This window comes from Merops nubicus, unplaced genomic scaffold (assembly GCF_000691845.1).
Source record: "Merops nubicus isolate BGI_N331 unplaced genomic scaffold, ASM69184v1 scaffold21818, whole genome shotgun sequence".
NCBI classification, from domain to species: Eukaryota; Metazoa; Chordata; class Aves; order Coraciiformes; family Meropidae; genus Merops; species Merops nubicus.
This window is the reverse complement of record NW_008625384.1, coordinates 21,923-33,740: the sequence shown is the minus strand read 5'-3', so window position 1 is coordinate 33,740 and position 11,818 is coordinate 21,923. Positions and strand designations below refer to the sequence as shown.

Below are 11,818 nucleotides of genomic sequence, written 5' to 3'. Positions count from 1 at the left end.
CTGGTCTGGAGACTCAAATGAGCCTAGCTGGTCATTTGGCTATGCAAAGACACATGAAAAGGCAAAGAAACACCAACAAGTGCAGCATAAAGCCCACCACACTTCTCCAGGCTGTTCACCAGCTCTTTGCTGGGCTGGGATGATTCGAAAGCCTGTGACAAATTGCTTACTTAGCTTTCTGGCTTCCTTATTTCTGGGCAGAATTCACGATGCATCAGCCTAGGTCTGTGTTTGCATGTGTGTTTTGTTGGTTTATTGTATTTGGGGCTTTTTTTTCCTCCTCTCTGTAGGCAAAATGGCAAGAAAAAACTTCCCAGCTTCTTTGGTCTAGAAGGAGGGCAGGAGAGAGATACGACCACAGACAAAATCCTGCAGTATATTCCAGGAAAGGCAAGTACAAACACATCCAACCCTGGAGATTATTCACACCCACCCCAAGGACAGCGCTTAAGAGGGTCGATGGGTCTGGAGCTGGGGGTAGGGGCAGCTCTGTCTCAAGGAGATGGAGCTCACCCCTGCAGCCAAGATGAGCCCCGTGGCCTTCACAGGGTCCCCATGCAGGTGTAGAGGGCACCTGGCATCAGCCAAAACGCTCAGCGGGGTGGGAGGGTGGTGCTGAGGGCAAAGCAGGCAGCGTGGTGGGAATATCTCCCACTCCCCTTTGCTCAGGGTTCTTTTGTTTCTGGGTAGCCTGTGAAGGAAGGGAAAATGGGAGCGAGCTTTCAAAGGTGGAGTGATTCATTCCCACGCTGGAATGAGAGGGCGCAGGCAGCGTATTAGCAACAAGCCCCAGGAAGGTAATCAGGAAGGGCAGGTCTGTCTCAGGCACGTACCAGCCTTGTGGCCATGTGGCTCATTTCCCAGCACTGCTGGGGGAAAGCAGAGGTGAAACGATGGACCCCAGTATGTTCCCTTGGTCCCTTTGGGTGGGCCAAGGGTGTGGACTGGTGAGGAAAGGGAAACTGAGGCAGAGGCTCACAGCTAGACAGGTGATTTCAGAGAAGGGCAGGAGCAGGACGTTATCTCATGGGTTTGGAGCTGCTGGTGAGGTGTGTTTCAGTGGTGGTGAGGTTCTTGTCAAGGGCTTGGTGGATTGCAGGACCCAGTTCTGAGCAGCCCTGCTCACGTGCTGTGGGATGCTGCAGAGATTCAGATGTCTGCTCCACACGGGCACAGGGACCCTGCTGCAGTCTCTTCCCATTCAGCTACTCCCAGGTTGGGCATTTCCACACCAAAGGACCTTTGGTTTTCCCCATGTGAGCCTGAGGAGGGAGCAGGGCTGGTGAGGTGGCCGTGGGTGAGTGGCATCCTCTCTCTTGGGGAGCATGTCCTGAACTGTAGAGGTGGGAAGCACAGCAGAACTGGGAGAGTGGCACTGCCCTGCCCGTTATTTGTGGAGGAGTCACGGGCATGAGGCACAGGAATCACTCCCTGGGGGGCTCAGCTGGCATCCAGAAGGGTCGGGCAGCATTTGGTGGGGCCAAGCCCCAGCTGGATGTTGGAGATGGGAGCAGGTCCCAGATGGGTCTTGGAGACTTCCCCTGGGGAAGGAGGAAGAGCTGTCCCGTTAGCAGATCCTGGAAAATGAATCCTGCAAGCTGCTAGAACAGAGGTCATGATGAGATTATTCATTTTGGAGCATATGAGAGTGTGGGATCTCTTCAGGGAAGGAAGGAGGGTGGAGCAGTTGTTTAGATGTTACCCTTGCCTGGGGCAGATGGGGGTGCAAACTCCATGCTCAGCCACAAGCTTCTTGTGTGGCCTGGAGAAAGCCTTGGCTTAGTCCCTTTCCTGATCCACTCTTTTCAGGAGAAGCACCTCTGAGAGCAGGAGGTGACCAGCTGCTGGGGGCCAGCTCGGAGAGGATGGGACTCTCCTGCTGCAGTCTCAGAGGAGATGGGGTCACCAGACCTCTGGCCACAGCAGGCAGTTTGGGGCTGGGGCAGATATCACCCCTGAAAACCAGCCATGCCATGGGCTGCCCCCTTTGCTCCCACCACCTTCTGCCCTGCTGCCCACATGTCCCAGTTACAGCTTCTGCAAAGCTTCAGTAGAAGTGCTGGGGGAGGTTGTTCCAGAAGAGCTGTGCTCCTCATTTGCCTCTTTTATCATTAAACAGCAGCTTTCAGACCCCCAGGGCACCAGCCTTGCAAGGCTGAGCTCTTCCTGCTGCCAGGGTTAGTGATTCAGCCCGAGTCACTGGGGGCTGAGGGGCTGAGGTTAATCAGTAACTTGCTCTACCTGTAGGATGAGACAGAGGAAGCCAGGAGAGAACGTGTTGGGGCACTTGCACTGCCAGAGCTTGGCTCCCAGGCCCTGAGAGAACCCAGGTTTCCAGTGAGCTGTGCTGCCTCCAAGCCCTGAGCTAACGGAGAGCCTGCTGGTGGGGCTGGGCTGGGGCAGGAGAGCCCTTGTCACCAGCACAGCCAGGGGACAGAGCAGCTGGCTGGGGGGGCTTTGGAGGAACGATCAGTGCTGCTTCCCTTTCTTTTTGGCTGCACACTGAGGCATCCCCATGGCTCCGAGGGGTGTGTGGGCCAGGGAAGATAAGTGATGCTCAGGAGGGGGCTGGGACAGCTCTGGTCCCTGATCCCCCCAAGGGATCCCCCCCAAACACAAGGGATGTGCTTGTAGATCTGAGCCCAGAGACATGTGAGATTCAGCAGTAGCTGTTTTCTCCAGAGCCTGGGTTTAGGCAAGTCTTCTGCATCCAGAGAAATTGCTGTTGCACCTTAAGGTGATCAGGAGTTTATGGGAAGCACTCTCAACCTTACAGTGGGTTTTTGTTCTGAGGGAAAGCCCAAGCCCATGCTCCTCAGCCTAATTCTCCAAGTGAGGGGCAAGGGAACCACGGAAACTGCAGGTGGACAGAACAGATGAGCTCATGCCCAGTCCCCCAGGCTTTTACCAAGGGTTTGTGCTACCTGTTGGGTTTAATGATGTCCATCTCCCTGCTGCTGTTCTCCTGGGATGTGGGCAGGAACCTGTGGGAAGCTGTGAGGGCAGTTCTTGCACATACACCAATGCTGGTTTCATTTGGGGTTTCACAGTGCCACCCCAGTGAGGGACATCAAATGGCTAATAAAAAATAGGAGAGACCTTCCTGGTAAAAAAAGAAAAGCCCTGAACAGTCCCACTTCTTCCTGTGCAGCAATACCTGATCATGAGTGATAAGACTGCCAGGACTTGAAGGATTGATGTAGCCTGGGCAGATGGGGCCTGAGGCTGAAAGGGTGACAGTGACATGATCCCATTTTGTCCATGGTCTTGGAGATGTCCCCATGCTTAGCCACTGTCATCTCAGTCTTGCTGCAAACCCTGGCAAGCTGGGGTTGCTGGATGCTTGTTTGGGAGAGGGAGGTGCTCATTTAATTAGTTTCTTGCCACATGAGCAGTGGCCTTGGGAGCTTTCCCTTTCCCTCCTGACCCTGGGAAGATCCCTGTGGATGCTGGTGGGTTGGCTGAGCTCTTTGCCAAAGCTACTGCTGGATTCCCAGCTCCAGGGTTGCTTTTGCTGCTTGAGTCTTTACTTATTCCTGGGGAATTTGGCTGCCTGGCTCCGGGCAGCAGCATTGCCCAGGCAGCTGGTAGCTGCTGCTTCTGCTCGCTGCTGTGTCCATAATTTCATGACTTTTCCCTCTCCCCCTCCTGGTTCCTGGTTGCTGCCCTTCTGAGCAGGGTTCTGTTCTTGCTGTCAGGTGATCAGCTGCTCTTTGTTCTGACAGCAGCCTGCAGCACAAATGTAATCTTCTCCTACGCTTAATTGCCTCTCAGTGAGACCATTAATTGGCAGCCAGCGGGTTCCCACCTCCAGGGGAGGACCTGGGTTCGTGTTCATGGGAACTGCGTGGAGCCAGCTGGAGGGAGACTCCTAAAAAGAGTCAATTTGGGGAGGAAGGAACCCCAAGCTCTGCAGGTGGAATTGTCCCAACAGCACCTGGTTCCCGTTGGGGGCTCAGCCGCTTCCCTCTGGGCTGGGCACTGCCCCTGGTCCCTGGCAGGGCTGGAGAGGGGCTCATCTCATGCCAGAGGGGTGAGTCACGGGGGGCCCCAGCAGGGCAGAGCTGGTTGGCTCTGCTGGCTCTTCATTCCTCACGGGCTCCTGCAGCTGTCCCCTTGGCCTGGCAGGCTGGGAGCGGGCACACGGGCAGGGGCTGCTGGCACGGGCTGCCCCTCGCTCACCCTGCTGAGCCCCCAGCCCCCTCCATCCGTGCTGAGCCCCAGCCCCCTCCCTGCTCCTTCCTGGGAAAGCTGTTTGGACAGAGGTGTACCATGGCAGCGCTGCTCCCCGTTCCCAGCTCAGCATGGCTGGGCCCTGGGTACCCCCAGGAACTGCAGCCGCAGTGGGGTCATAGCATCATAGAATGTTTGGGTTGGAAGGGACCTCCAAAGGTCATCTGATCCAACCCTGCTCCCTCCAGGGTGGCCTCCCAGCCCAGTGGGTGATGAGCAGCAGGGTGAAGCTTGCATCCCCCTCCTACCTTTCTCTTTTCCTTGGGAAAAGACCCAGAGCCTGTGATGTGTGTAACAAAGCCCCAGATATGTAAGTGGGGTAGACCTGGGGGGGAATCAGTGGTGTCCATGGCCTTGCTGGGCTACAGCCATTCCCTTCTACCCAAGGAGGTCAGCCTACCCCTGGAAAGGAAAGCACTCTTCACAGAGAAACCACAGGGAGAGCTTTCCCCCCAGGATTTACGCCTTGTGCTGGCTGTGAGCAGTGCAGAGCTGTAGGGCTGGGGGCTGTGCCATGGCACGGGAGGAGGAATTTCCATAGAACATGAAGGCAGGAGATCGAGGAACCCCCCAGCCCCGAGTTCCATCTGCCTCCCACATCAGCCCTCGTGGTGCTTCCTGGCTGCCCTGGGCTTTTGGCACTGACCACGAGCAGCTTCCCAGCTCAGTGCCTTGGGGCTGCTCCTCTGGCCATGGGACTCTGCCTCAGGATGGTCTGGGCACCTGAGGAGCACACTCCACCTAGAGAAAATGAAGGATCTGAGCAGATGGGAGAGCTTAGGAATCCAAGTGGAACTAGAGCCATGAAACCCTTTCCATTCACCCTGGTGGAAGGCAAGTCGTGTTTGCTTGGCTTGGATCAGTCCTTGTTCCAGTGATTGGGATGGCAGAAGGTTGTCTCTGCAGTTGGGAGACCTTAGATGTAGAAGGTGCTTCTGCACCCTCTTCCCCAACTCAAATGCTCCCTTAAGGTCAGTATCTTGCCCTGCCTAGGGAACACATCCTCCCAGCAGTAACTGAACCCCAGCTCCACGCTGGCATGGAGACCCAACAACAAATAGCCCAGCCTGGGAGCCTGCCCAGGGCGCCTTGCTGAGGAGGCCTTTCTGCAAAGATGTCCTGGGAATTTCTCCTCCAGCCATCAGGCCCCTTCCTCCCACTGGCTCTGATTGTTTTTCCTGAATCTTTGGTACAGAATATTCAGAACCAGGAAAACCAGAAAGAAAACTTGGACCAGAGGTTACCCACCCTGTTCAAGAAGGGACGAAGGAAAACTGTTGTCAGGAATCTGGGCAAAATGATCTATTACTCCAAGGTCAAGTTTAAGTTCCAGCACTGCCAGGTAAGCTGTGGTACCTATTTGTGGGTGTTTCTCTTCCTGGGCATGGGGTGACCCCACAGGACTGGGAGGTGAAGTGTGATTCTGGGACATGGGACTCACAGAGATGTCCTCAGGCATGGCCCAGGGACTTCAGCTGCCATGGGGCAGTACCAGCTGGCACCCACTTGCTCCCATCCCGATGGGACCTGGGCTGTGTTTCCATGGCCAGCTGCTGGGCTGGCAGCAGATCCACCAGCAGAGATGCAGTGGTGGCCCTTGGATAAGGCACCACTGGCTTTTCTGTGCACAGATCAGTCTGAGGTGCAGAGGGAAGGTGGGAGGAGGAAGGAATCCTGAAATAACCCCCCAAATGTGTCTTTTCTGCAGGAGGTGAATGACTGCTTCTTGGAGCTGTTCCAATCTTACCTATACTTCCAGTCTATGGGCTCAAATGGACTCACCTACCAGGTAAGACATCTCTTGGACACACTGGTGCAAGTCCTGGGGGTCAGGCAGTATTGGGCAAGCTGGGGGCACGGGGCAGATGGAACAGTGGGCCTGCCACTGGCCTCCTCTGGGTGTTCTCAGCAAGTCCTTCCCCCTGAATGCCCAGCTCTTGGGGGAAGAGAGCATTTCTTCCTAAGGACTGATTCCAGACCAGCTCAGCTTCACCTGGGGCCTTGGGCTGCTCTGTGGGCAGAGATAAAGGACCCCACAGAGGTGGGGAAGGGGCTTGTGCAGGGCTGGCAGGCAGGACCAGGGGTGGGAGGCATGCAGGCTTTGTGTAGAGCACTAAGAACAGAGAGCTGTGCCTTGGCAAGGGTCAGAGCTCTTATTGCTCCAAATCCCACTGGCCTCGGTGCTGGTGTGGACTTGGTGCTGGCTTCTGAGCCAAGGGTGAGTTCTTCACCTGCAGGGCACAGAGAGAGGCATGTGGGAGACAAAATCTGAGGGCAGCCTTGGGGAGCCATCCTGGCAAAGGGATCATCAGTCTTTTAACCTGGTGATGCTGGTGAATTACAAACAAGAGGCTGTTTTGCCCACACAGCCCAAAAAATCACAGCCGAGCAAACAGGAAGCCCTGAACGTGCTCTCCCTCCACAGGAGTGAGTGACTAAAACTGAGTGTGGCTGGTTTTTAGATCTTTGGAAAATTAATTCCTTTTAGAAGTGATTTATTGTCTTCTAAGTGACTCCAGATTAATGTAATATGCCAATACAATCTCTGGAGTGATCCAGCGAGCCGACCTTCAGCTGAAAAGACCCATGTCCAGACAATAGGACAAAATCTCCCATCTATTTTATAAGCAGGTCCTTGGTTTATGAATTCTGGAGGAATTAAAAAGAAATTAAAGTGCCAGCACTGGCCCCTAGACATGACAGCAATTAGCATCTTTTACAGTCCTTGTTTCGAAAGCCCAAGACAGGGAACATAAACTTGTCATCTGTTCTGTGCCTCATCGCAGCAGGACTGTGAAGAACTGGGGGGTGGGAACTGGGCAGCTGCCCCCCCAGATAACAGTGTTGTTCTTGCCAGGGCCTGCTGCCTCTGAAGGAGCTGAAGGTGTGTGAGGTGACACAGGGGAAGGGCGCTGGGCAGCAGGATCACGCCTTCCGTGTCGCAGGTGGGTGCCTCTGGCTGGGCTTCAACCCAGAACAGAAATGTCTCAGCTCTTTGTCCTGCTCTGACCTGGTCCTGGAGGAGAACCACCTTGTGGGAGGAGGTTGTGGGGAGCTGAAGCTTTTCCTCATTCAGCATCATTCCCTCCCAGGCTCCTAAATGCCTGGGCAGTGATTTCCAGGGCTGCAGGCAGGGAAGGGGCTGGGTAGGGAGCACAGGGGAAGGATGGTCCTGTGCTGGAGTGTGGCTGGTTGGTCCTCAGGACACATGGTGACAGTTCCCACCTCTGCCCACTCATTTGCTCCTTGTGCACCACATCTGAACGAAGGAATGGGATAAAACTCCTTCTCCCACCTCTCATTGCCATATAAACCTGTGGACAAGGACAAGGAGCAGGCTCCTGGTGTCCTGGGCCCACTGTCTGTGTCCTCTGGTGTCCTCTGTCTTGGAGAAAGTCACACAATGGCCACTCAAGCAAAAAAAAAATTACATCAATGATAAAAAGGAGCTGGTCTAAATGACCCATAAATTGTAAGGCGTGCTGAGTTGTGGTGCTGTTACACTGTGCCAGGCAGGGCTCGCCAGCTTCTGGGGAGTCTAAAGTGAAGGAAAACTTCTCCAAGGCGTAACCTGTCAGGGGCATCTGCAGCTGGGGTGGGTGGACTTGTTCTGCTTGTATTCAAATACACAGGAGTGTAGCTGGGTGGAAAATTGCCTCAAGGTTTGTTGGGTTTGTGTCCTTCTTCGGGGAAGGAACAACCCAAAGTCTTTCTGCCAGTGCTGTGTGTGTCAGGAGCAGTGACATGAAGAAATGAGGGAGGTAATGGAATTTAGGATTGCTGGGAAATCGGTGGAGCAGTTTTATTATTCTGCTGGAGGGGTAGAAATGAAGGCACTGAGGGGGATGAGAGCCTCGTCCATGGCTCCAGACAGGGTCAGGGTGGAAGTCTTTTGTCTCATGACTCTGAGGCACAGAAGCCACCCAGCCATTCTCTTGTGAAATCCCCTGGCGTCAGCAGTTCCCCACGAAGGGCCCTCCCTGGGGCAGGGCAGCCCCTCAGGAGGGACCCCTGAAGCGTGGGGCTGGAGGGTGGGGTGCAGCTGCCAGGCAGGCAGGGAGGGTCCACTCACAAGGGGAGGGTGGCTGCCTCCCCCTCTGCCTCACCTGCAAACACTGCAGCTTTTTGGTGTCTCCAGAGAGGGAGATTGGGGTGGGAATAAACTGCTGCTGCTCCAGGAAGGGGCTTTAACGTTTCCAGCGTTCCTTTGGGAGCATTCACAAAGAAAGAGGAAGGACAGGGCAGAAGAAGAGAGCCCGGGGGCCCGTGCAGGTTGCTCAGCATGGCTGTGTCATGGCCCTGCCACGACGTGCCCTTGGGGCTGAGGGAGATGGCAGCAGTGGAACCAGCAGCAGCCTTTCAGGCTCTGCTTCACAGCTTCCCTCCCCAGCAGCTCCCTGCTCCAGCTCCAGGCTTCAGGCTCAGGCAGGACTTGCTTCTCTCATTTAACTCTTCCTCTGGGGCCATGTTTAGATGAGGCAGTGTCAACAAGCCTCAGGATACATCTAAAAGGTTGGCTCTAGGAGGTGGCCAGGGCCATAGTAAGGGTCATGCCCTACCAGCAAAATTCCTGCTGTTTGTTTAAGGGCCTGGACACCCAGTGAAGCTCTCAGAGCTCCCAGGATATCTAGATAACACTAGTGAACCTGATCTGGTCAGAGATGCCCCTGCTTCCTGCAGGGGGGTTGGATAGATGACCTTTAAAGGAACCTTCCAACCCAGAGCATTCTGTGATTCTATGATTCCAGCACCTTCACACCCTCCTAGCAGCTATAAAATAGGGAATCATCTCCATTGCAAATACAAGGAAACCAGGGCAAGAGGAGACAAGAGAACGACAGAGTCACAGTGATACATAGACCCCTGGGTGCCCAGTAATGGTTCACATCTAATTACCCTAACAGATCTGAATGGAGGGAGCAGAAAGTCACTCAGGGAGTCTCTGCCTCAGTTTCCCCACCTCTGCTTTGTCTGCATCGGTGCATTTCCTGTCAGACAGAGGTGCTTAAAGCCTTAATTACCTGTTGTTCATAAGGACTTATGGGATGAAAGAGTCCACAGAAGGGCAAAGTATCATGCTACTGCAGTGCACTTGCTTATCTGAGCACCTCCAAGTGCCACAAAGCCAGCTCTTACTGAGTGTGCACCAGGCACAGCTTAATATGAGATCACTGGTAAATTATTAATCATAACATACATTCTGTGCCTGCCAGAAATGATTATTATCATCACTAGGTTATGGCTGTAATGAGTAGCAGAGGGTGTGTGAGACAATTTTGCTCGTGCTACTAAGCAAATGATAGCTGGAAACACTAAAACCAACAAGATAGAGAACTGTTCCTCCCTTCAAGAGCATGGCTGAGAGCAGCTTCAGCCTGTCTGGCACAGGTTGTGTTTGGGGAAGCAATAAAGAGTGTCAGAAAGCTACTGATGTTCTATATATTGAGTGCCAAAGGGAAACTAAGACACATCATGAAACCTTTGTGTTGGGCTGGGCTGTCTGTGGCAGCACTTTGGGAGAGTCTCTGCCTGCAGAGATGCTTCTCATGACTGCTGGGGACTTCTAAAGCTGAGATCTGTCTCCTGATTCCAAGCTTGACTTTTGTACTGTCTTTGGTTCTTATCCTGACCTGGTTTGGGGCTGAAAAGTGACTGGTGGTCAGAGCTAGATGTGGCTGCACGAGCAGATGGTGAGAAGCTGGTGGAGAAGGGAGCCCCCTTCTCAGCACCTGATGTGAGGCAGCGTGCTGGGGGTGGTGGCAGGAAGAACTAGAGCAGGATGGCAACAGAGCAAAGCTCTCACAGGCAACCCACGGTGTGATGTGCTGAGCAGAACAGCTCTGGCCAGCTGATGACTTATTGATGCTGTGCTTGGTGCCCTTATCTGCTGGGCTCATCTTGTGTCTGGCATACCCAGGTCCTCTGCTGAAACCCCTGATCGTGTTCTGTGCCACTGAGTCAGAGCTGAAGCAGTGGCTCTATCACCTGGAGAAACAGATCCAGCTGAACGGAGGCAGCCTTGCCTTGCCCTTCCTCTCCCAGGTTAGTGTCTCAGGAGGGTGAGGGGCAGAGCTGGGGGCTCAGAGCCCCACGCCCAGGAGAGCTGGGCCAGCTGGGGGGATGCTGTGCTGCTCCTGCTGCGGTCGGTGGGATGGTGATCTCTGCAGCCAGCCTCTCTCTGCTGTTTTTGCCACACTTCAAGGCACTCACCCAACACCTTCCTCTTCCAAAATCCTGAGGGAGTGCCCCGTGGGGCTCTGGCACCTCCTCCAAGCTGGAGAGCAGAGGGCTGGGGATGGGAAGGGAGAGGGGCTCCTCATCCACGTCCAAATGCTCCTTGCTGTGCTTGCTGCTCTTTCCAAATGCTGGAAGGAGGTGTGGGGTTAACTCCTGGCATAATCCCCTTTTTCCAGACCAGTTGCTCGAGTTCTTCACTACATGAGTGAGGAATCTGCTCCCCTGGCATGGTGCTCAGGGGTTTTGGTGTCATTCATACCACTTCCAGCAGCTCTCAGGGCTGTGCAGAGTCTGTAATCCAGCCCTTGATGGATAGACATGACAAATACCCACACGTAGCATGTTCTTGCTTGGGAACTCCTCTGCCTCTGGAGGAACTGTGTGTTTGGGGTGAGCTGGGCTCAGATCTGTGCAAGCAGTGCCAGGGTGAGCGTGGGATTTCAGTCTGAATGGCAACCCCAAAAACACTCTGTGCTGCTGAGACCTGACAAGAGCTTGGCGCAGTTGTGCTGTGTGTGGGTGCACAGCTTCACATTTGGGAGCTTGCCTTTTGTGCAGTCTCCTGCAAGGGAAGGGTGCAGGGAAAGGCTTTGCAAGAGGGTGTGGGTGCTGAAAGGGAGACCTCTGACCCAGAGGTGCCACCACCACAGCCTCTGAAGGGTCAGAGGTTTGGGACTGGTTCAGAGACATTCTCACGCCGTTGGCTGCTTGTGCAATTAGCCAGAGTTTACAAAACATTGGCAGGAGGAGACTGGGACTGGGGCTTGGAAAACAGGACCAGGTTCAAGAGACCTGTCTTCTCCTCCAGGCTCTGTGGGGTGTTTTCCTCCCTTTCTGTCTCCATCTCCCTGCTTGTAAAACAGAGGTGCTCCCCTTTGAAAGGCAATGGACGGATGATATTAGGCATCAACTATGATTTTTCAGTCCCTGCTGGAAAACTGGCTCCTGCACAGATTTATTTACTCTTTGCTGTTTCTGCCACACTCAAAAAGCATCCTGAGCTGGGCCATGGACTAGCTAAACTGTTATGGGAGGACATCTGCCCTGCTTCTCAGTTCTGCTCCTGCCCCTAGACCGACTGGACGCAGAGCTGCATGGGGAAGGAGGAGCTGAGGTGGTCTGTGCAGAACATGCCAGTCCAGGAGTGGAGAGGAACCCAACGAGAATCTCTAGGTGATGTCCTCTGTGTCTCCAAAGTGAAGCTCCAGCATCTCCCTTTCCAGGTAGGAGACACCTCTGGGGAGCAGCCTCCTGTTCTCAGGGCTCAGAAGGGACAATGGATGGGGTGAGTGGTGCAGGCTCCTGCCTCCCTGCTGCCCCTACTCCAGCGGGTCCCCGAGGGCCATTT

General features: G+C 54.4%; 1 protein-coding gene across 1 annotated transcript in view; it reads left to right on the top strand.

The window, feature by feature from the left end:
* Positions 1–290: 290 nt before the first annotated feature.
* The window catches only part of PLEKHN1 (pleckstrin homology domain containing, family N member 1), a gene marked incomplete at its 5' end in the record, with an annotated part of 20,663 nt that continues 9,135 nt past the window's right edge, over positions 291–11,818 (top strand). Inside the window, 6 exons of the mRNA XM_008945667.1 lie at positions 291–390; positions 5,429–5,575; positions 5,942–6,022; positions 7,091–7,178; positions 10,151–10,275; positions 11,544–11,693. Of these exons, the coding sequence (XP_008943915.1) occupies positions 291–390; positions 5,429–5,575; positions 5,942–6,022; positions 7,091–7,178; positions 10,151–10,275; positions 11,544–11,693 (691 nt within the window). The remainder of the gene's footprint in view (positions 391–5,428; positions 5,576–5,941; positions 6,023–7,090; positions 7,179–10,150; positions 10,276–11,543; positions 11,694–11,818) is intronic.